The sequence below is a fragment of the Larimichthys crocea genome, chromosome XVI, assembly GCF_000972845.2.
Source record: "Larimichthys crocea isolate SSNF chromosome XVI, L_crocea_2.0, whole genome shotgun sequence".
Taxonomy (NCBI): domain Eukaryota; kingdom Metazoa; phylum Chordata; class Actinopteri; family Sciaenidae; genus Larimichthys; species Larimichthys crocea.
Genome location: NC_040026.1, coordinates 2,301,470 through 2,322,934, shown reverse-complemented (window position 1 = coordinate 2,322,934; position 21,465 = coordinate 2,301,470). Strand labels below are relative to the sequence as shown.

The following is a 21,465-nucleotide window of genomic DNA, read 5'->3' as shown; positions in this document are numbered from 1 at the left end:
TATAACTCTGGAAAGGCTATATGCTGCTATTTGCAGAAAAAGAGAGGCTACCATTTGGCATGTGAGCTCTTGGAAACTATTTAAAGAAATCTTTACACACTTTTTGCCTGTTCGTCTATACAAAGCAACCCAACACAACATGCACAGGGATTGCAAAATTAATTATTTTGGCTTAGCAGCACCTGATCATTTGGGCTACTTTTCATACCATTTGGGTGGTTTTCCACTGAATTCCAATTAAATGACCCCTCTTCGTCTTAAATTAGACATTAAAACCGACAATGATCGGTCAGACAAAACCATCATTAAAGTTTAAAATGAGGCTGAAGCTTTTATTAGCTTTTCAAATGGCCAGCTGTCCTAAAGATGTAAAAGCTTACATCTGTTCATTTAAGTGAATAGTTTTTTTTTTTAATGTTGAATGGAGAGTTATTTAAATACTTGATGTCTTTTGAATAAGACAATAAAAAGAACCAATTTGTTCCATGGCTGAATATGAGCTGTGTTTTAGTCTGCTTCATTGGTGTACTCAATATAATAATACAATTAAAGAGTTCTCACGGGTTCTACCTTGACCCACGTTTCACCCTTCCACCACTAAACACATAATATAAAAGTAATAATGGAAAATTGTATCCTTTTTATAGGCTTACTGGATTAATCCTGATCTCAGTTCACCTTGGGTCATGAGGTGGAGTACACCCCTGATATGTCGCCATACCAGTCAATCATGGGAATCATAATGACAGACAAGAAAACCTATGCAGGCAGAAGAAAGACATGCAAATGAATATGATTTTTAGTTTGTTCCATCAGGCTTGCCATCATACTTTGGAGCATGTAAACCTGTGGACTACACCTGTTTGTTGTCCCCAAATTTGACATGCAAATAATTATCATCTGCATTACTTTTGATTACTTTCTATATCCGATGATCTCTTTTTATGTAATTTGCTAAATTCTCCAAAAGTCATTGTAAACCATAAACCACATTCCCAGGAATTAATGACATTCATGTTTAACTTAATCTGTATAAAAAATGTAGGGTTAATAATTTAAATTTAAATTTTAATGCTGGATGTTTTTTGAATCTTGAGGAAGAATGGGTTTAAGAAGAAAAAGTCAGCGCTGCTATGCACAGAAACACTTGAATGAACTTGGTCAACCTTTAATTGAGTTTGTCTGGACTGAACACGACGTTCTCTCTCACAGAATATGTTTCATCTGTGTATTGTGTACTGTAGCTGTTCTGTAATGCTTAAACACTGATTAAACAAGGTCAAGTTTCTTGTGACTGTAATTCGCTATCTATAGAGGAATGTAGAAAGCTCCTGTCCAGTGCAATGATTAGCACTGTGTTGAATTTCCTATTACGGAATGTCATCATAGCAGCCGCTGGATCGTGACATCTCAGAAAGCCAATCAATTGTCGTGAGTACACATTGGCAGTTGTTTAACATATGTATGAGACTTACCTTCATGAATATGGACACTATGACCAGTCCATTGGGGCTTTTAGCAGCTTCTGTGTAATTTGTGTACAGCTCGTGATTGTAGTGGATCAGTTGAACCTGGAACACACAGAGAGGACACACAGAGAGCGTTACTGAAAGAAAAATCAGACTCTGACATCTTTGGACAACTTTACAAACACAGTGACTGTGAGACAAGGTTGATCTCCACAGTGTGCGGAAAAATAGTGGAAACCTTGCAGTTGGAAACATTTGTAGAGAATCTATATCTCAGCCGAGTCCCTCATTCACCTAAATCCATCCTCCCTGCTACATCATGTCAGATGATTTAAAAGGGAAAATCAATACAGATCAAATCTCCCCCATGGATTCACCCAGACACTCAGTGTAATGTAATGTGAGCTGGTGTTGGGAACATTTTTATATGAGTGGTAATAAGAGGGACATAAAGAATCGAGGATTCTGTCTTCATTTGATCCAAGGCCAGCCGGCTCTCACAGGCTGAGGTGAGCGCAGCTAAACCATCTCCCAGCACGAGGTTAATGTTTCACTCACACCGATGCTTCATCCACTCCAGCTGTTCAATATTCCTGCCTTTTAATGATGTTTGGATGTGGGCAGGCGGTACCGTTCAACTTCTAACTTGTAAAAAAAAAAAAGAAAAAAAAGGAGCCCCCAGTATTCTGACAAAGAGAAAATGAATAAAAAGTTCAGAGCCAGCAGGGACAAATTCATCTATATATCGTCACTGAGGCAGCAGGGATACAAACATGGACGGCTTTGGCAAAGAATTGAACCTTTTTCAACTTTCGTTGCTACAAAACATATGTCATCCAGCAAGTTGGCCTGTTCAATATGTGTCGATGTGAGAATGTTCTTGGCAGATTACCATGAACACTGTGATCATTCCAGATGAAGAAAGACTGTCATCACAATAGAGTTTTACACATTTTTTAACATATTCATAAAACTCTGCCCAATGATTTAGTGTGTGATAAATTATTTCTTAAATTAGACTTGGTGGATGGTATTTCATTGTTTAACCTTCCTCTTCTTTAGCTGTCTTTGGTCGGGACACCCACTTAAAGAATAGAATAGAAAAGATACTTTAGTAATCCCTCAAGGGATTTGCTACATGCATTTTTACCCGAAATACAACCACACAAACACGTAAAGGACTGTGGAGAGAGATGGTGGAGTGATGGGCAGCCACACAGAGTGGTGCCCTGAGAGGAGTTAGGGGGTTCAGTGCCTTGGTCAAGGGCACCTCAGCAGTGACCAGGACAAACTAAGATACTGCCACCCTGAGATACTCTAACCCTACCAGCTGGTTTGCCTCCATGTTGTTTTGGTGGTTCTGTAGTTCTGGGTGCAGGATTATGCAAGTTGTGCATACAGCATTAGTTTTTTTTTTTTTTTTTTTAATGGTAACATTTATTCTCTTGCTGAATGAAAAATGCAAGTAGGTTACCCAACCATATCTTTGCAGAACTGCAGTTCTATTGCTTTTGAATAGTTGTTACAAAAATGATAAACTCGACACTCCTCATTAACTAAATCAGCAAAACGGTCAGCGATACTACCATAACCTAAAGCTTGAAATTTATTGACTCGGCTGTGGTACTTCTATATTTTAATAGTAATATACACAATGAACTGCTATGAATATAAAAGTGGTGAAGCACTTATTTCAAGCACAAAGGGCCGGTAATAATTTTCAGATATTTCCCAAAGGCTCTAACTCTTTCTCTCCCCACCTCCATAAACTTCTCATCCTCACTCATTGGCAAAGGGCTTGGCAAGCACTGTACTGGAGGGTATAAATAAACAAATGTAAGAGGAGAGTAATTATGAAATGCTCGATTGGGGGAGCACAGAGCGACAGAACGTCTATAAATGCAATCAAGGCGAGAGAGGAAGTGATTAGGGCCCTACGTTGATCTGATTAGATTTTTAGGTGAGAGCGGCAGAGGCAGCCAAAAGAACTCATCCACGCTCCCTCAATGACAAATTGCACAAAGTTTGCTGCTGGTGGGCAATAAAAGGCCAGTGTGGGCCATGATAAAGTGAGAATGTGTGCCAAATGGAGAAGAAAAAAGGGCCGATGCAGAGCGAAAATAGAGGTCGTAATTAGATACAAAAACAGTCGAAGACGAGAGCAAAAGAGAAGAGCCATTGCATGTTGGCCAGGCCTGTGAGCCTGCAGCACTACATCATTTATTATAGTGTCCCTCTGTTCATACACACACACACACACACACACACACACACACACACACACACACACACACACACACACAAACACACACTACTGAATACAGCAACACATATCTCACAGGTACAGTCTATTAGGACTGGGCCATGACGCTGTGTTCCTGGTGCCTGATGAACAGATTGTGATGATGACGGAGATGCAGACAGATTATATGATCAGTTTGGACAGATATTACTGCGTTAGTACAAATTAGGGTTGGGGGTTCTATAGCACTTCATCTAATTGGTATCCAATATTAAATCTGCTTATCAAATGCAAACCCTTATCCAGTCTATTTAGGGTCAGGGTTAGGGTTACACCAGTTAAAGTTATTAAATTGTTTTATTATGTGACTCAGATTTAAAGTAGAACATCTACAGCTCTGTAATTAAAACACACTGGTAACTATTAACTATTGAACCATTTGGAGTTACATAGAGGCCAACTAATGTTTCAGCATATAAGGCAGCCTATATGGCACTGTATTGCATTTTCTCCAGTGGAAGTGTACCCAAAGGGAACTTTATCATGTTTTCTTGTACACTAGGTTGTTTTATCTAACTTAGGGCATCCAAGAAGGCATGTTTGCTGACTGCCGACTCCACATAAAGTTTAGGTCATGTGGTGGCAGCTTTATTACTATACCTGTAAGTTCCAGAAGTAGAATAAAATAAATTTCTATCATGATTTTTACTCCAAAGCACAAGTTACCTATTCATCCACCTATTCCCAGAGCAGCATGCTACCATTCAAGATTCTGACCTAACATTTGGGAGCAACTTGGAATTCAATGTCTTGGTCAAAAACACTTCGATATTTGGACAAAAGGTGTTGAGCATCTAACCTGACTAAAGTGAGCTTCCGTGATGAAACTTTTTGTCTTAGCCACATTAGTATTGTAGATCTAAAGATGGCAATGTTTGTTGGTCTGTCCACTACTTGAAATAATTTAAATTGAAATATCTCAACGTCTGTTCGATTGACAGTCATGTTTGTACCTTTATAGAAACATTCATGGACTTTTCCTATAGTGCCACCATGATTTATGGCTTCAAATAAATCTTAAAAATTTGATGGATTGCCTTGGAATTTGGTACATTTCTGAAATGTATGTACCCTGAGCATTCTAAATTCCAATTTGTCCAATATATTTGTCAAGCCATGCAGCACCACATTATGTAATAACGCCGCATTATGTAAGAATGTAATAAATTTTCACTTCATTGTGTAATAAGTTGTTACATATTGCATATTACAAAACGCAGCAAAGTTTATCACACATTGCGTTCAAGAATTTTATTACAAAAAGTGCCAGATTATTACAAAATGCGGCTTTACTACATGATGAAGTGAAAAAGTATTACATACAGTAATGGGGCGTTATTACATAATGCAAGGCCATACTTCTCGTCATTACTTATTATCAAATGTTAGCATGCCAACATTCTAATCTATGTTGAACATGTTTAAAGGTGACCATTCTGTCAGGGTCAAACAGGTTTCTGGTTATCTCCAAATAGAAGAAAAGACCAACATCAGCACAATAAAACTTCCCATTGAAAGTAATACTGCCGGCTCTTCAGAGTCTTAGCAGCTCCTTTGGCAGTGACACTTTTTTAGGCTTCAGGGGTTTCAGTTGGTTAAACCTTCGATGAAACCAGCATGTGAAGCTTCACTGAGCGGAAGGGGTTTAAGAGGACACTGGATTGAGTATGAAGGGTCATGTTTGCTTGGTTGGCCAGGGCTCTCTCTGGAGTGTGTATGTGTGCCTGGGGGTCACGACAACCTCTTTATGGCGTGATGGCTGGCCTGGCCCCGGGGGTAGGGAAATATGAAGACAGAAAGTCGATAGCGGAAGAGAGGTGTTCAGCGCTAACGGTGAGGAGGGGGGTTTAAAAGCGCTGGGCTGGAAATGACGCTCTCCATCTCAACTTCAATCCACCCATCCTCCCTCCTTCAGATTAACTGAAGCATAGACCCATAAAACTAACAAACAGACAAGGCCTCCTACTACACACACAGATGTACATAGCTTGCTGTTTCTCCTGTTCAGGTGCTTTACTGGCATGATAAAAGACTGCCAAATCAACAGCATCATTTGTATTAAAATTGAACACAATCCCAAAATTTCTTTCTTCTGTTTGTTTTCCTCCGAAGCACTGCAGTGATGTTCTGATGTGATCTTAAGCCAAAATGCACCGCAATTAGGACGCCACGGTGCATATGTGGGCGAAATGTGCTGTTTAATAGTGATTAATGATAATTAGAAGAAGAGAAAAATAAAAAGGAGCGAGCTTCAGCGTGAAAAGCTCTGTGACCGATAATCTGCCGCAGTGATATTAGCTCAATGTGATTTTCCATGTGTGTGACTGTGTTTGAAAGAGGTGTGTATCTGTGATTGATGGGGGTTTAAAGTGTTTGAAACAGGTGCCTATGGCGAATCCTTCTCCAACACTTAACAAGATTTGTAATAAATATAGCAGGATCCTCTCTTCACTTTGGAGGAGCTAACTCTCTGTTGAATTTATTATGTGTTAATCTGTTCACACTCAGCATTATTTGAATGCACACTGAAGTTTTTTTGTCCATCCCCATGTTGTCTCATCTAAAATAATGGGTGATAATGGATCTAAAAGGTCTCAAATGGCTGCTTTGACCTGATACCTGATGTTTTGGTCAACAATTTTGCCAATGAAAACATTTTTCACCGTACAGAATGGATTTCAATGTCAGTCAGTCACTCTATATCCAGACTCAACAAATATTGAGTGGATTGCCCATTAGTCCCAAGAGGATGAATCCTTTTAGGTGATTTCTTGAATTTTCACCGAGCACCACCAGCACAGCAATTCTTTTCATCTATCCTGTGAAATATCTCAACATTCATGGTTCCCAGAGGATGTACCCTACTGATTGACATTATGTAGTTCAGAATGAAAAGACTTGGTAAAAACTGGATGGATTGCAGTAAATATCTGATACATACGTTCATAGTTACCACAGGAAGAATTACAACTATACTGATACCCTGAATCCATTTTCCATCAGCCTCAGCTGTTCCTTGTGCTTACAGGGAGTGATTCTATTACCTCACTTCCAGAACAGATTAGCAAATGTTAGCATGCTAACAAGGAAATGAATAGTGTTACTATGGCACCATATACCATTAAACATTTTAGCATGCTGGTGTTAGCACAGCTAAAGCTGCTAGCATCGCTGTAGGCTTTTGTTTTGTCCATTTCAGTACAATACGAGGATCAGCTTGCAGGGTTGAGAATTTAAACTCCCAACTCACATTTTTTTATTTTTTTGGCAGTTGGTATTATTTGTGCAGTGATGGAAGTTGCAAATAGAATATAAAGCTCACCTTTCCTTGTGCATTCAAGGACAATTTGGCACTTTCTGCAATGGGTAAGAATCTAAAAAAGTAATTTACTGGTTATTAGGTGTGAAATCATTTGTACCATAGTGCATTGGTGGATTTTCACAACAAACAGCTGTTTTAAAAGCTTCATTTTCAGACAGTTGACAACTTATTTCTAATGAGGAAAACCTTAAGTGATGAAGTGATTCTATCATCTCACCGAGAGAATACACTGTTCACATGGTTAGGTAAAAAGTTCAGCTGTTCTATATTATCAGAAAAGTACAAATTTGCATTAGCCATAACTATAAATTAACATTTAACTGAATAGTTTAAAAATCCACTCTAAACAAAGTCCATGGAATCAATGTGAATATTTTTGTTTCTATTAAACTTGATGGTTGAGTGTCCTTCGAGGCTCCAGCAGCAAGTGTTTTCAATATAGTCACTGCATGACCTTCACCATAACTTTGACAAAAAAAAAAGAAAAAAAAAGAAATGCCTCCTTCCCCGTGATGGATCGCCTACATTTCAAGGCTGCATGGCAGACTGAAGGAAACACAAGGCAGCAGCTGCCTGGAAAGAAGGAAATCAATCTAAACACTGTATAAATAAAAGAGCTATTTTTAAAGAAAAGCAGTTTTGACCTGACTCCCTCCACGTGTGTTTTTATCAGAGGATAATAGGATGACTGAGTGTGTCTCTGAGTGTGTAAAAACATGAGCCATCCTGCTGCTGGAATAATATTTGGAATATTTTAGCACTTATTAAAAAAGACCAAGGTGTTTCATTTTCAGATTAGACTGTGAAGTAGCTCCAGGAGAACACACCACACACACACACACACACACACACACACACACACACACACACACACACGCACACACACACACACACACGTGCGCGGTATAAAATTAACCTTCAGAAAATGGAATGTTCTGTAAAGTAGAAGTCAACCAGCCAATACACACACATCAGTCTCCCTCTCTCAAACACACACACACACACAATATCTTGAATCTTTGAATAATATTCTGCATTGTAGATGGTAAATTTCAAATATTAATTTAAACTGTTTTGAGAAATGTTTTTAAACTGTCTGACTTTTCCTTGTTGGTGAATGACTGAGCCTCACACTCAATCATGTTACTATGACATGTTACCAATGAACCTGTCCACATGTGGAAGCTTCCAAACTTTGAGTTCTTTGGGTTTTTTGTTGCGCCTGTGTCAATTAGTTTGGAAGAGGTTGCAGCATCAAATTAGAATGAGTGTAAATTTACAAAAAAAGTCCATCACTCTGAATAATAAATTGTTAAGTTGCCTTTGTCCATCCACCCATCCATTCTCTTCCTCTTATCCGGGGTCGGATCATAGTGGCAGCAGGTTTAGCATGGTGCTCCAGACGTCCTTCTCCCCAGCAACACATTCCAGCTCCTCCTGGGCGATCCCAAAGCGTTCCCAGGCTAGATGGGCTAGATAGTCCCTCCCAGGTGGATGTGCCTGGAAAACCTCCAAAGGGAGGCGCCCAGGGGTCATCCTAATCAGAAGGAGCAGTGCCTCTACTCTGAGCTCCCCACTGAAAAAATCAAGAGCTTTGCCTTCTGGCTTAGCTCCCTCTTCCTCACAACAGTCCAGTACAATTGGTCCGGTACAACGGTCCGGTACAATGTCCGCAAGTACTGCAGATGCCGCACCAAACCGCCGATCCATCTCACGCTCTGTTTTCCCGTCACTCGTGAGCAAGATCGCGAGATACTTGAACTCCCTCGCTTAGGGTAGTAACTCACTTCCATCCTGGAGGGAGCATTCCACCGTTTAAATATAATTTAAATGGACTTTCTTGGAATCAGAGGTTGTAAATTGATTTATTTGAATTATCCTATACGTATTTGCATCACTAAATGCTCAGTGCTGTCTTGTTTGCTACTTTACAATGAAAATGTCAGACTGAGCTGGCCATCTCTTGAAGGATAATAGAGATGCATGCACCTGTTTGTACTCCTGTGTACAGACCTCATGTCACCATGTGGACAGGAGCTAGGATTTTATGCAGGCATATGCTCATCAGCATAAATGTACCCACATGTGAGGCACTGATAATAAATCCCATGAATACAAATACACAATATGTAGATTGGACAGCATCATTAATGCGCTGGTTAATCTTAAAGTCAATATTCAGTCATATATTTGAATATTTTGTGATTTTGATGACTCAGATTTTTATCTGAGCTCTATTTTGTGATCTGTGTATGCATGTGTTTGTTATTTGTAACACATGAGGGACATATTTTATTTGATGGTTGTCTTTTAAAGTCTGAATGTGGCCACACACACACACACACACACACTTCCATATACACACACGCACACTGTCGAGCTAAATGGAAGGCAGAGGAAAAGGCACGATGAGTTGGGAGATATGAAGTATAAAAGGATGATTTAAAGACGAAAGCTTTGGAGTGCTAATGTACCCACACACACACACACACACACACACACACACACACACTGATATACACACATGCCACCATACCCCACCACCCCCCCTGTCCTCCCACAGGCCGCCATTTCAGAAAGATGCTTTGCTTTAAAAAGTTGTAATATTTCTCTCTGTGTTCACGTTTCAAGGACATGCACAGCCACCACTCATCTGCAGACGAGGGCGAGAGCGAGAGAACAGGAGAGAGAATTTTTCTGCATTTTTGATTATGAAACATCTTATTGGACCTTGAAGTCATGGCTTCAGCTCGGAGAAAGGCTGGAGTGGGTTGTCATGGGGAGGAGGCGGAGGATGAGGAGGATGTTTTCTAGTTGCCATTTCACTCAGAAACAGTTGTATGAGTGAGGAGAACATGGCAAAAGGGAACGGGATGTTAAAAAAGAAAAAAAACATCTGTTAGCAACCTTTCCTGGCCTTGTTTTCCCTGTGGTTTGGCAGCTCCAGCGTAGCTGCAACTATCTGAGCAGTGCTGCCAGTTATAATGCTGAAACCAACATCTATTGTTAACTCCTTATGCAGAGAGTGTGATCGCAGACAGATAGAGTCTGGACCACACGCTGCCAATCAACTATGTAGATTTGTTTTGACAAGTGGAGGAAACAATGGAGCAGAATTAGAATAAAATGGATGATTGTGCTCAGTCTGAAGGAAAACAAAAAAATAGTTTGTTAGTCTCTGTGTCATTACTGCTGCAGCCCTGAAAATGACATTCTGTGTAATTAATAGACGGCTAAGATAAATCTGTATCTGATCTTTAACCACAAACAATGGAAGATTTAATGAAAATCAAAGTCAAGTCAAATTTCCATTTGTGTGCCTGTTAAGTGACCTATGGCTGTCATGTTAAATTTCCTGTAATGATTGTCTGCTTGATATTCTGCTGCATTGATTGCTTGCATTGCACACGTCCTTTGCATGTCGTTTCATCATCACGACTTCCTACAGATCTAGGATCCCGATTGGTGCGACACCTGTGGAATCCAATCTGAGTGCTAAATGTTATTAAAGAGTCGTTTTTTCTGTGGAGCTCAGAACTGATTGTGAATGTTAACTTGTATTCCCTAGAGGTATTTTGTTTGCTACCAGGGATTTAGAGGTGCTGTTTTTCTTCTTATAATATTCAATATTAATTTCTTTCTCTTCTTTCTAGAATATTTTTTTGGTTACATTTTTTTGTTGGTTTGAACAGCATCTTGCTCTTTGTTTCCCATGTAGAATCGTCACCTCTCTAACTCCAACTCTAACTGAACCAAGTACATCCGGTTTATCTTACTTTCTATCCTTACATGAGCTGGGACATTACATGCTGATTAATGTGCATTGTCTCTGTAAAAAATAAACAAACAAATAAATAAATATATTATTTATTATAAATAAATATTATTAAAAATAAATATTATTATTTGACTTGTCTAATGCAAATAAAATGTTACTGCTCATGATAGACCTAACAGATTTCAGATAAGAGAACTAGAAGAATCATATCAGCATGAAAAAGTTTCATTTTCAAATGAAAACTTTAATTAATTTTTTTATTTTTTCTCCCCTAAATAATAAAATGACACTTTAACAGCTGTAAATCAGAATATTAATTTTATAGTTTTTTCACCAAAAACCCACAGAGGAGGGCAAAAGTATTTGTGTTTTTTTATCAGCCTGCATGTAGCCTGAGATATGAGACACAGAGCTAAATCAGTTCAACTAAATGTTCACTGCTGCTCACAGTTGCTATTAAAAACGCTGATGTCATGTCCTCCCTATTTTTTCTGGGAATTTGGGATTTTAGAAACCTTCGGGGAGTTCACATCCTACAATTAAAAACATCCACACATCCACTGTTTTAAAAGCAGGTCCCTCCTTCCTTCCCAGAGGAAATTACTTTGCAGTCTGCACTGTTTCCTCCTCTGTTTGCCAGCCTGAGGGACACTTGTGTGTGTAACACGCACGGCAACGGTGTGACATCACATTTCAGATATCAGCGACAAATCTCTACAAAGCTTCTCCACTTGGCCCTGGAGAACTCCTCCAACACAGTATTAACCCACAAAGGGCAATTCAGTGACTGAAGGCAGGGGTGAAATAAAATGTGAAGTCCTACTGGGAGCCTCAAGATACAGTAATGTGTGTGTGTGTGTGTGTGTGTGTGTGTGTGTGTGTGTGTGTGTGTGTGTGTGTGTATGTATCCTTTCAAATTCTGGGTTACAGCTCTCTCCACCCTGAAGGACTCAGCAAACACTTGTTTTTATATGATTTGAATATCAGCTCTCAGACTCAGAGGCAGGATAAATGATTATCATTAATTATAATAAATTTGCCTGTCAAGACTGCAATTATTTTGTTGCCACACAAATTGGTTATTCATATAATGGCGGTGGTGGAATGCAGCGGCGTGAGTGACTCATGATTTTGTTGAACAATCAAAGCCGGGGAAGATAATTGTTTCGCTCGTCAAAAATGTAAAAAAGAAAAGACAGAGCTCGACAGTGTGTGTGTGTGTGTGTGTGTGTGTTTGTGTGTGTGTGTGTGTGTGTGTGTGTGTGTGTGTGTGTGTGTGTGTGTGTGTGTATGTGTGAGAGAGAGTGTTAAATGCTTAACTGTCATCTCCAAGACAAGTTTGTTCGCGCTGAAAGAACTGATGCAAGTCATTGCTGCCGTCATGTTAAAAAACAGACTCCACACGGCTCTCTGCAGACTGACTCATTCAGGTGTGAAAAGCTTTTTTGCAAACTAAATGCTTGCTAAATTAAATGAAAGAAAAACGCAGGTACAAGGTGCTTGAAAAAGATATCCAAGGTCCAATTTATGATATTGCCTCCAAAAAGCAAACATTTAAACATGCTCTCTTCTCACGATTAGACAGACGGGCTATGTTTCCCTGGTGGTGATCATACTAATACTACATGTGCTGCCTAGAGTTTTTAATCCAGTCTATGAAAAACTATGTTCAAGGTTTGGTTAAAGCTACAAGAAGCTTTCATTTTTTGTTGAATCTGGCGACCCCTGTGGACATTTTGTTCATTCCAAGTGTAATTTGACACAAGACTGAACACAACCTCAGAAACCAGCAGTGCCATTTCTGCTGGCAGTAGACAGTAGAGTAGACTACAGAGAAGGTATTCTGGGCTGAGTGAGCTAACAACAGTTAGCAGTTTGCAATTTTCCATCAGGAAAGTCTGTAAATCACCTCAGTAGTGTAACGTAACTCAGAGGCTGTAGTCCTGTCCGGTTTCTGAACCTGTAACCATTAAGTAGCAGCAGTTAACTTGTGGTTAGCCTCTAAATCTAATTAAAATCACTGAATAAAGTTTTGAAGTTGTGATTTTGTACAGCAATCAGTGAGTCTCGGACATAGATGACTGTAGCAACCCTCAGAATCACTGACTCAAACAGGAAGCACTCAGCTCCGGTGGCATCATAAGCAAGAAAACGTTTCATTGGATGTAAAATTAGTACACGCCCCCAAGTGCAGGATGACATCAACAACTTTTTATGGTTTATCAGGAAATGACAAACTTTAAAACACTGTGAAGAATACCTGAAAACCCTGAAAACACGACTTTTAGTCATTGTTGGACAGATACTGACATGTGACAGATACAGCCAGACACACTTAAGCATCAAGTCTGATTTTATGAGGACTTTAAGAATAACTCAGCCAATCATCTCGCTGATTACCGTGAGTGCAGTTTCCTTTAGTGGTTAAGGTCAGTCTCACCGCTCAGCCTCGTTTCAGACAGATAAACCCACTGTACACCACTGTTACTCTGCAGAAAGTAAGTAACTGTCTGCTAACATGTTATCAAGATCAGCTTTATAAGGTGATAATGTGATTCTTGGCTTGTTCCAAACAAACAATTATTGCCACTTTGTTGACGCCTATATTCATACTAATATAGATTTAAAGGCTTTGTGTTTGATAACATGAAAATAGAACTGTTGTGATTTTGTTACCTTAGAATGAGATTTATATAACTGCAGACACAGTGCGTCTTATGACACTTTTGGTTTTGTTTTGGGTTTCGCAGCCACCGCAGTTTTTCCTCTAAACTTGGATCAAGAGAATGAAGGTGGCAATTCTTAACTACACCATTAGATGTCACTAAATCCTGCACACTGATCTTTTAAAATGAAATAATTTGATAAGCCTTCTGATGATAAGGATCTGGCAGAATATCCTCATATTAAGTCATTTGTCAGTGACTAAAAGGCTGTCCGGAAGAAAGCAGGGACATATTTTCTTACAAAGCTCCCTCTGTAACATTAATACAGTCGGGGTGAAGGAAAATTGTCAGTGGGGCAGATTGTGGAGTTTTCTATTTACTGTAATGCTATCCAGCGATAAGGGGATGGATGGTACAGTAACTTCAATTCCTTCTCACTTCAGAGAGTTCTCAGCAAAAGCTCTGAAATGAGAAGGAGCTGATATAAGTAACCATGGAATATAAAACCACTTTGCCAGTACTTCCACTTTCACCTTGATTACTTTGAAAAACGTCATCGTCTGTCCTCATCTATGTTGCTATAAAGTGTGTGCTGCAGTTCTCTCCAATTCCACTAAAGCATCAACTACATTTATCCAAGGGCCAGAATTTCTCTCTGCAGACACTATCAGGGCCAGACGCTCTCGTAAAATTAAATTAAATGAATATTGTATCCTAAGTATTATGTTATTATTTCATATAACAATTGCTTTTGAAACGTACGTTATTTTTTAACCTTTGTCAGTTAACAGACTCATATTACCTGTACGGTAGGTGATGCCGCTGGACGAGGCGACCAATCACAGTGAACTGATGGTGACATGAAGGCTGCTCTCCATGGTGCTGAAAGCTTTAACGCCTTTTGGGTGGCTTGTGTATGACACACTGAAGACTTTGGCCATGTATGTGCTCACCATGTTCGGATCAACATACACCTGTGAAGTTGTTTTCTCAAAAATGACTTCTATAAAAATGCATGAGAGGGAATTGACTGTCAAACCAGTCTTTGGAGGACTGCGGGCACATAAGGCTGTCAAGCTCGATGTTAAAAAGATAGTGTTGGAGAGGAAATGTCACTTTTCCCATGAACCAAATGTGAGTATTTCCGTCTTGTGATTTTCTTGGTTTTACTTCATGTTTATTTGTTGGATCACAGGCTACTTTAATTTGATGTAAAGAGGAACATTTCTCAAAACAAGAGGCCTGACGCTTTTGTGCAAAGCTTGCACTTACTTTGTTATGTTGACGGTTGTTATTGAGACACTGCAATAGTGCGCTATTGTGTGGGGAAGTGAAGCCCAAAAAAGGACAATTCTGACAGACAGAATGAGCACGTGAAACAATACATGGCAAGGTGCTGTTCCCTTGGCACTGTGAATTGATGCCCACCGCTCCAGTATATATATATATATATGTATATGTGTATATGGCATCTATCACTATGTTCACATGTGTGTTCTGATAGGTGCCAGCTGGATGGGATAAACGCGGAGAAATGATTTTGTGCATACAATATAATTAATAAAGTTTCAACTTAACTTAAGAGTGCTTATCGTCATTTATGCGGCTTTGGCACAAGCTACTTTTCAGAGGGCGTTTGTTTTATTTTACTTAAAGAAAAATGTAGAAATATAGTTTTTCCTCTTCACTAGGCTACTGTTCACTGCACTAAAGTGTTTACACACCTCTCCAGAGAAGGCCTGTCCGTTCAGCAGGTGTTCAGAGCCCTGTCCGTCCTCGCTGCCGAAGTGTAGCCGGATCTCCTCCAGACGATGGCTGTATGTCATTGGCCCTCCAGAGATGTTAACCAAATGTTCCTTGTCCAATCGCAGAGAGACGTGGCGGCCAGTGTTGTACATCGTCCCTCCCACCTGGAAACGAACAGATGACACAGTTGATTACACAAAAACATAATTTTCCCCAGATGAAACATATAGAACGCACTCGAAGCAGCACGTCTCAAAGAAAAAGCCTCACAGACGGAAGGGGAAAAAAAAGTATACATTGTGTTCACACTGAGTGGATCTGACAGGAAACTCATTTGACAGCACATTCACAGCTAGTCATGATGCAACTTGCTGCGCCTTGTGTGTTTATTTTACTTATGCAGCATCACAAAGAGCTCAGGAATAAATAGTTGATGTGCATTGTTACCGCAGACTGCCACTGGGCCTCATGTGACATTTAGAATGACGGAGAAACCCCCTGAAATATACAACACACCTCAGTTTGAACTTCTTATCACTTTTTTATGTATCAGGAAAAAAAAAAAGTCCTGAACCATTTGCGTTTGTGTTACCATGGTTACCCTCAAATATATACTTAAGCAGCTTGGGTTGCAGCAGCTGTTTTACTTTCACACCACGAAAGAACATCAGCCACAGCAGGTTAGCTGTGAACGCACAGCAACAATTTTGTGATCTGCGTGTTTAAAGTGAGACCATGGAACTTTGTGATGTCACCATGGCTACATGGGGCAACTACAGGGAAATGGTTAATGCTAACACATGGTTTAACAAGAGACTCAGTAATGCGAAGTTATATGGAAATATCTTTATAAATATGGCTAACGTTAGCCACCATAAGCTACTGACCATACCAGACCATGTCAACTGTAAATATGACCTTCAGACATTACATCAGCTTTAATGATTTTTTTTTTTTTTACTCCCTTTAATGACACAAATCAGATCTCCTCCAGCTCATTAATGCCTTTGAAGTTTATAGTTGGACTTTCCCCACAAGCACATGAATGCATCACTATAGTTACGTCCAAAAACAAAATAAAACAAAAAGTCATTGAATTGCAGATCGCTCCACCAAAGGGTGACTGCCTGCTTAACTCCAGCTAAATCAACTTGTACTTTTTCAGATTCCTAGCTGTTAACGAGGTGCAGCATATGGATGAGAAATGAGATGGAAATGACATGAAATCATTTTTTTTTTTCTTCCATAGAGGGCTTTCGAGGGCAACATTTTCTCCACTCCACAGTGTTACATTCTTGTAGCACAGACAAGTTGGAGAAACGCAGTTTAAAGAGAACTTTCAAAACTTTAATGATGCTTTAGTTGCCACAAAGGAATGAAATACTGCGATTGTAAAAGGTTTTGATGCAATCAGTGTAAACATTTTGCAATTTTGGAGATACATTTATAATGAATGTTTCCTCATTATGTTGATTAACCTTGGTTTTCTTTCTAAAGATATATGCTGTTGCATATTAGCAGTATGTAAATACTGGAGGAGACAAATCAGGGCCAAAAGTTTTGATCATTTGAAAAGAAAAAAATGTAATTGAAAAATGAAAATTTAAAACTGAAAGATAAACTTTTGTTGTATTTATTCAAAATAAAATAAGTGTAATAAAAGTTTTTTTTTATATATTTTAATCTTTATTTTAATCTCTTTTGATTCAATTCTGGAATTGTTTTGAATGAAAAAAAAGAAAAATTCTCCCCAACTGAGAGGGCGTGGAGTCATGACTGACAGTGTATCAGTCATATCAAAGTAATTATCGTATTATCTCGGGATAACAACATTTGTTATTTTGAGACAAATAAATACATACAATAACTTGAGATTTCAAGAAAACAAATGAAATTAACTTCACAAGAAATCAAAGGGAATAGAATGCATGAATACATCCATACATCACAGCATAAGAGGTGATAAATGTGTAACATGATGTGTTTATTTCTATACAAAAATGAAAGTCGACAAGATCTATGCATGAAAACTTACAAACCATTGGAAAAGATTTCTGCTACTGTGTGAAATCTTTTAAGAAGCTGTTGTGGAACAGTTATTACTGAAGGGTTTTTGGTGTATTCTGAAAGGTTTGCCTCAGTCTGTCTTCTGGTTCCAGTCGTGAATCATTTGTTCAGTCAGAGCTTTAGTGAGGAAATCTAGCTCTCTTTTCCAGCTCTTTGAGCTTTGCTTTCAGTAATAAGGAGATGCTGCTGTGCTCTTGTATGTTTGACAGCTCAGAAAATCAAGTTTTGGTTGAAGGCAGCATCATCAACAGAGCTTACGCAGTAACAGTCCTCAGGGCTTTATTTAATTAGGCAGCAATATGTGCAAGAGGAAGAGGGTGTTTTTGTAAATTACAACAGCAGACAAAGGAGAGAGCGGAGCCTTAAGTTAAAAGAAGGGACAGGCAAAGATGAAAAGGTAGAAATCATCAGAGTGCGCTCCAAATCAATGCATTGTGAGCTTTTAGGGGAAACACGGTATTACAAAAGCCACAAATAACGATCTTTATCGGTAACCCTGTTTATTTATTTAGAATCAGGAGTTGTTTGAAAGTGAAGCATTGATATTCACGACACGACTTTGGGTGGACTTCCATCTCTCTTATCTGCCTCTGTCTCTCCTCTCCTCTTTCCACTCCCTTGGCTTTCCCTCCTCTCCCCTAATTCCTTTTACCACTCGCTTTCAAAATGATCACCCCCGCCCCGACGTTTCAAATTCCCAGAGAAAGAAGTCTGCCCACACACTGTAAATATTTTATAGAAGCTCAGAAAAATCAATGATTTGAAAGGGGAAAGAGAGAGGAAGAGGGAGCGATGCAAAGAGGAGATAAGTACAGGGAGTGAGGGGGGAGAGTGGTGTACTGGATTTAATGCCCCGGAGAGGAAAAGGTAGCGAGTGAAGGAGAAGTCTTTCAGGTCCCCTGGCAAGGCGACGAGGGTGCTGTGAAGGACCTGAAAAGGCCAGAAAGATTTCATCTCCCTCAAGCCCTCCTTTGGCTGTTATTCATGAGGTAGAAGCGGTGCATGGCCTGCGGACTCTCTAAACAGAGATGAAGAATGTCCAGCAGCGTTGTAATTACGGATGAGATAATTAGCAAAAAACATGCAGCATCAAAGACACAGCTAGACTACACGGTGTGGAAACTGGAACATAGCATTCACATGCTACTATCAGCCCCCAAACTAAACAACATAATAGTTTGTCATTTAAAATACATGTTTTCTGCCTGTTAATAAATACCTTTCAAATCCATTATCTAATTGTTACAGACAGAAGGTGTCACTCTGCAACGTTACTATACTGGTTCAGGCTCAGGGCTGTCATCGACCTTGTTGTGTAAGGAGCAGTAGACAGTTGTTTTCAATGAGAAAGGTCTCACTCTGTACACTACAAGACAGAAACAGTTAGTGACTAGCTCGTGAACACACAGTGGGGTGTTTAAATGGTAAATGGACTGTACTTAACGCCTTTCCACTCAGCACTTTTACACTACATATCTCATTCACACACATTCATACACTGATGCTCATCAGTCATAGGAGATAACCATTCATACACATTCACACACTGAGTAATTTGGGGTTCTGTATCTTGCCCAAGGACACTTAGACATGCAGACTGGAGGAGCCGGGGATCGAACCAAGCTCCATCTGAAAAATAAAAAAAAACATCTGGTTGGTGGCTGACCCGCTCTACCTACGGAGCCACAGCTGTAAAACAGCACTGTGAAAATGTAAATTTAGCTTAGAGGACATAACGTACATCATTTAAACTACAGCACAGTTTTTGCATGTTCTTCAACTGTTGGACAATTCACAGTTCTTCACAAAAAAACAGCAAACCTCACTCCATCCTCGCTTGTGAATGGTTGAGCCTTTTCAGGATTCTCCAATCATATACAATCATTATACTGTTCACTGTTGAATGAACATGTCCTTTGTTCATCCACAGTCCCAACATTTCTGCAGTCATTAAATTCAGGTCTATGTTTACATACACGTATATTAAATATGTATCTTGTCTTTGTCTTATCTTTGTATGGATTCAATTGTATTTTTTGTTTTTTATTCACATTTTACACAACATCCCAATTTTTTTGGGGGAATCAGAGTTGTAAAAGGTGAGTGGAACATTACTTAACATAGAACATAAGACATGTGTGACTTTTAGAAAAACTAATGTAATGCAGCTTTAAGGTTTGGTTAGACTGTGAATTGAGAGAAGCCATCATCCAACACTGAGGGAGGAGGAGGTCAGGGTGGATGGATCCACTCGTCTGGTTTCAGTCTTTCCACCAGATGGCTGCAGGGATTTACTGCCATTCAGAGGAGAGCATTAGTGAGCTCCATGCTGAACAAGAACAGGACCATCCTCAAACCGTCACCAAGTTGGAAGCACATACACACTGTCATCATCATAATTGTCTCATCATTTCTCCTAATGAAAAACAAGCCATCAACCAAAAGTGTACCAAAGTTATGTGGTCACTCATGTCACACGGCGTAATTATGAAGCCCAAAAAGAGATAACACAGCTGGAATATTGAGCTTCCCCTGCTTTATATCCCCACTCTGTTGTTTCATGTGACTAGCAGACAGCATATGCTCGTTGCACAGGATGACAGTTTTTTTTCTCTCTCAGCCAATATCTGTTGTTCAGGCTGATCGCTCATGTCAGGGTAAATGGCTAGAGGCTGGCTGGGAGGCGCGGGTAGTGAAGTGTGGTTGGAATGACAAAAGCGAGGAGAATAATCATGTTTGTCTTACAGTGAAACCGATCTACAGAGAGCATGTACAGTAAAAAACAGCTCCTTTCCTAATTGGTAATTCTTTCATCTCCTGGGATCGATAATCTCCCGGCTACTGAAGAAGCACTCACAACAGCAAAACAGAAGAGAAACATCACGGAGCAGACTCACATACTGAGGACGAAGAAAAAGTGGAGTAATGAAATCTTAGATACTGTATGCTAATGATTACGACTTAAAACATTTTGGAACGAAGAACTCTGGTGGAGCACTAAGGCACTTTCTGAAAGGAGAATGAAAACATAAAATCATTCATATTTTAAATAAAATTGGGACTCTTCAGAGATGGGGGTTGAAAGAGATCACATTTAGCGACATTTAGCCAGCTGGTTGGAGCCAGACTTGAAGGATAAATGAATACACACTTGAATAAAACTTGCTTACTTCATTTGTCCTGTTTCTGCTGCAAGAATTACCAGCCAGTCAGTGTGGCGGAAAGGTTGCAAACAAAGCAAAGGCACTATATTCCAATCTGCTTTCTCATTATTCTTTGGAGACTCAACATTTCTGCAAGTAGTGAAGTAATTATTACAAGCGGGTTGTGGAGTTCATATTTTCATTCTCAGTGCTGCATGTAGCTCTGAAAATGATTTTTTGTGCTGTATTCATGAAAACAAACCCGGCCTGTCAGATAAGCAGAGGACTATGAGCTCCTTGTATATTGGGGTGTGACAAACACGGCTGTAAGACAATCAACAAAAACACTCGCTGCTGTCAAACTCATCTCAAATCTCAGCATTATGCAGATTATACTGTCTCCGCTTTTATACTAATGGCTTTTTTTCTTCACTCCAGACTTTTTCCGTGAGCGCTACACAAATCCTCTAATTTACCTCATGATACTACTCTGTGCAGTAACATTCATACGGACTGAAACTGAGGCTCCGTTTGAGTGGTGTCACACGACTCTGTTGTCGTCGTCCCAGAACTATTAAACACTTCAGTGGGTTGCACTGTTACTGTTTGGGTGAAATGTTCTTTCATCACCATGAACACACACACACACACACACACACACACACACACACACACACACACACACACACACACACACACACACACACACACACACACGCCATCCTGCTGCCAGAAATACTCACTAGAGCACAAATGTGGATTAATCCACCGCTAAAAATAGTCCCACAACAATATGCTACAGCACAGTGACCAGCTGTTTCAAGTTACTGAGGCTTCTTTTTAATGATTGATTCAAGCAGTTAAAAACTTTTTTGTCAATTTTTGTGAAGTGGAACTGGAACAACAAGCAATTTTTAGATACGAATAAAAATTAATTACTTTTGAACTACTTTCTATAAGTTGCTCTAGTTA

The 21,465-nt window shown here is 39.5% G+C and overlaps 1 protein-coding gene across 1 annotated transcript in view; it reads right to left on the bottom strand.

Annotated features, from left to right (window-relative positions):
* The window catches only part of ca10a (carbonic anhydrase Xa), a 253,080-nt gene that overhangs the window by 17,285 nt on the left and 214,330 nt on the right, over positions 1 to 21,465 (bottom strand). The window contains exons 5-6 of the mRNA XM_019271359.2: positions 15,262 to 15,447; positions 1,476 to 1,571 (exon numbers count right to left, since the gene is read on the bottom strand). Coding sequence (XP_019126904.1) covers positions 1,476 to 1,571; positions 15,262 to 15,447 — 282 coding nt within the window. The remainder of the gene's footprint in view (positions 1 to 1,475; positions 1,572 to 15,261; positions 15,448 to 21,465) is intronic.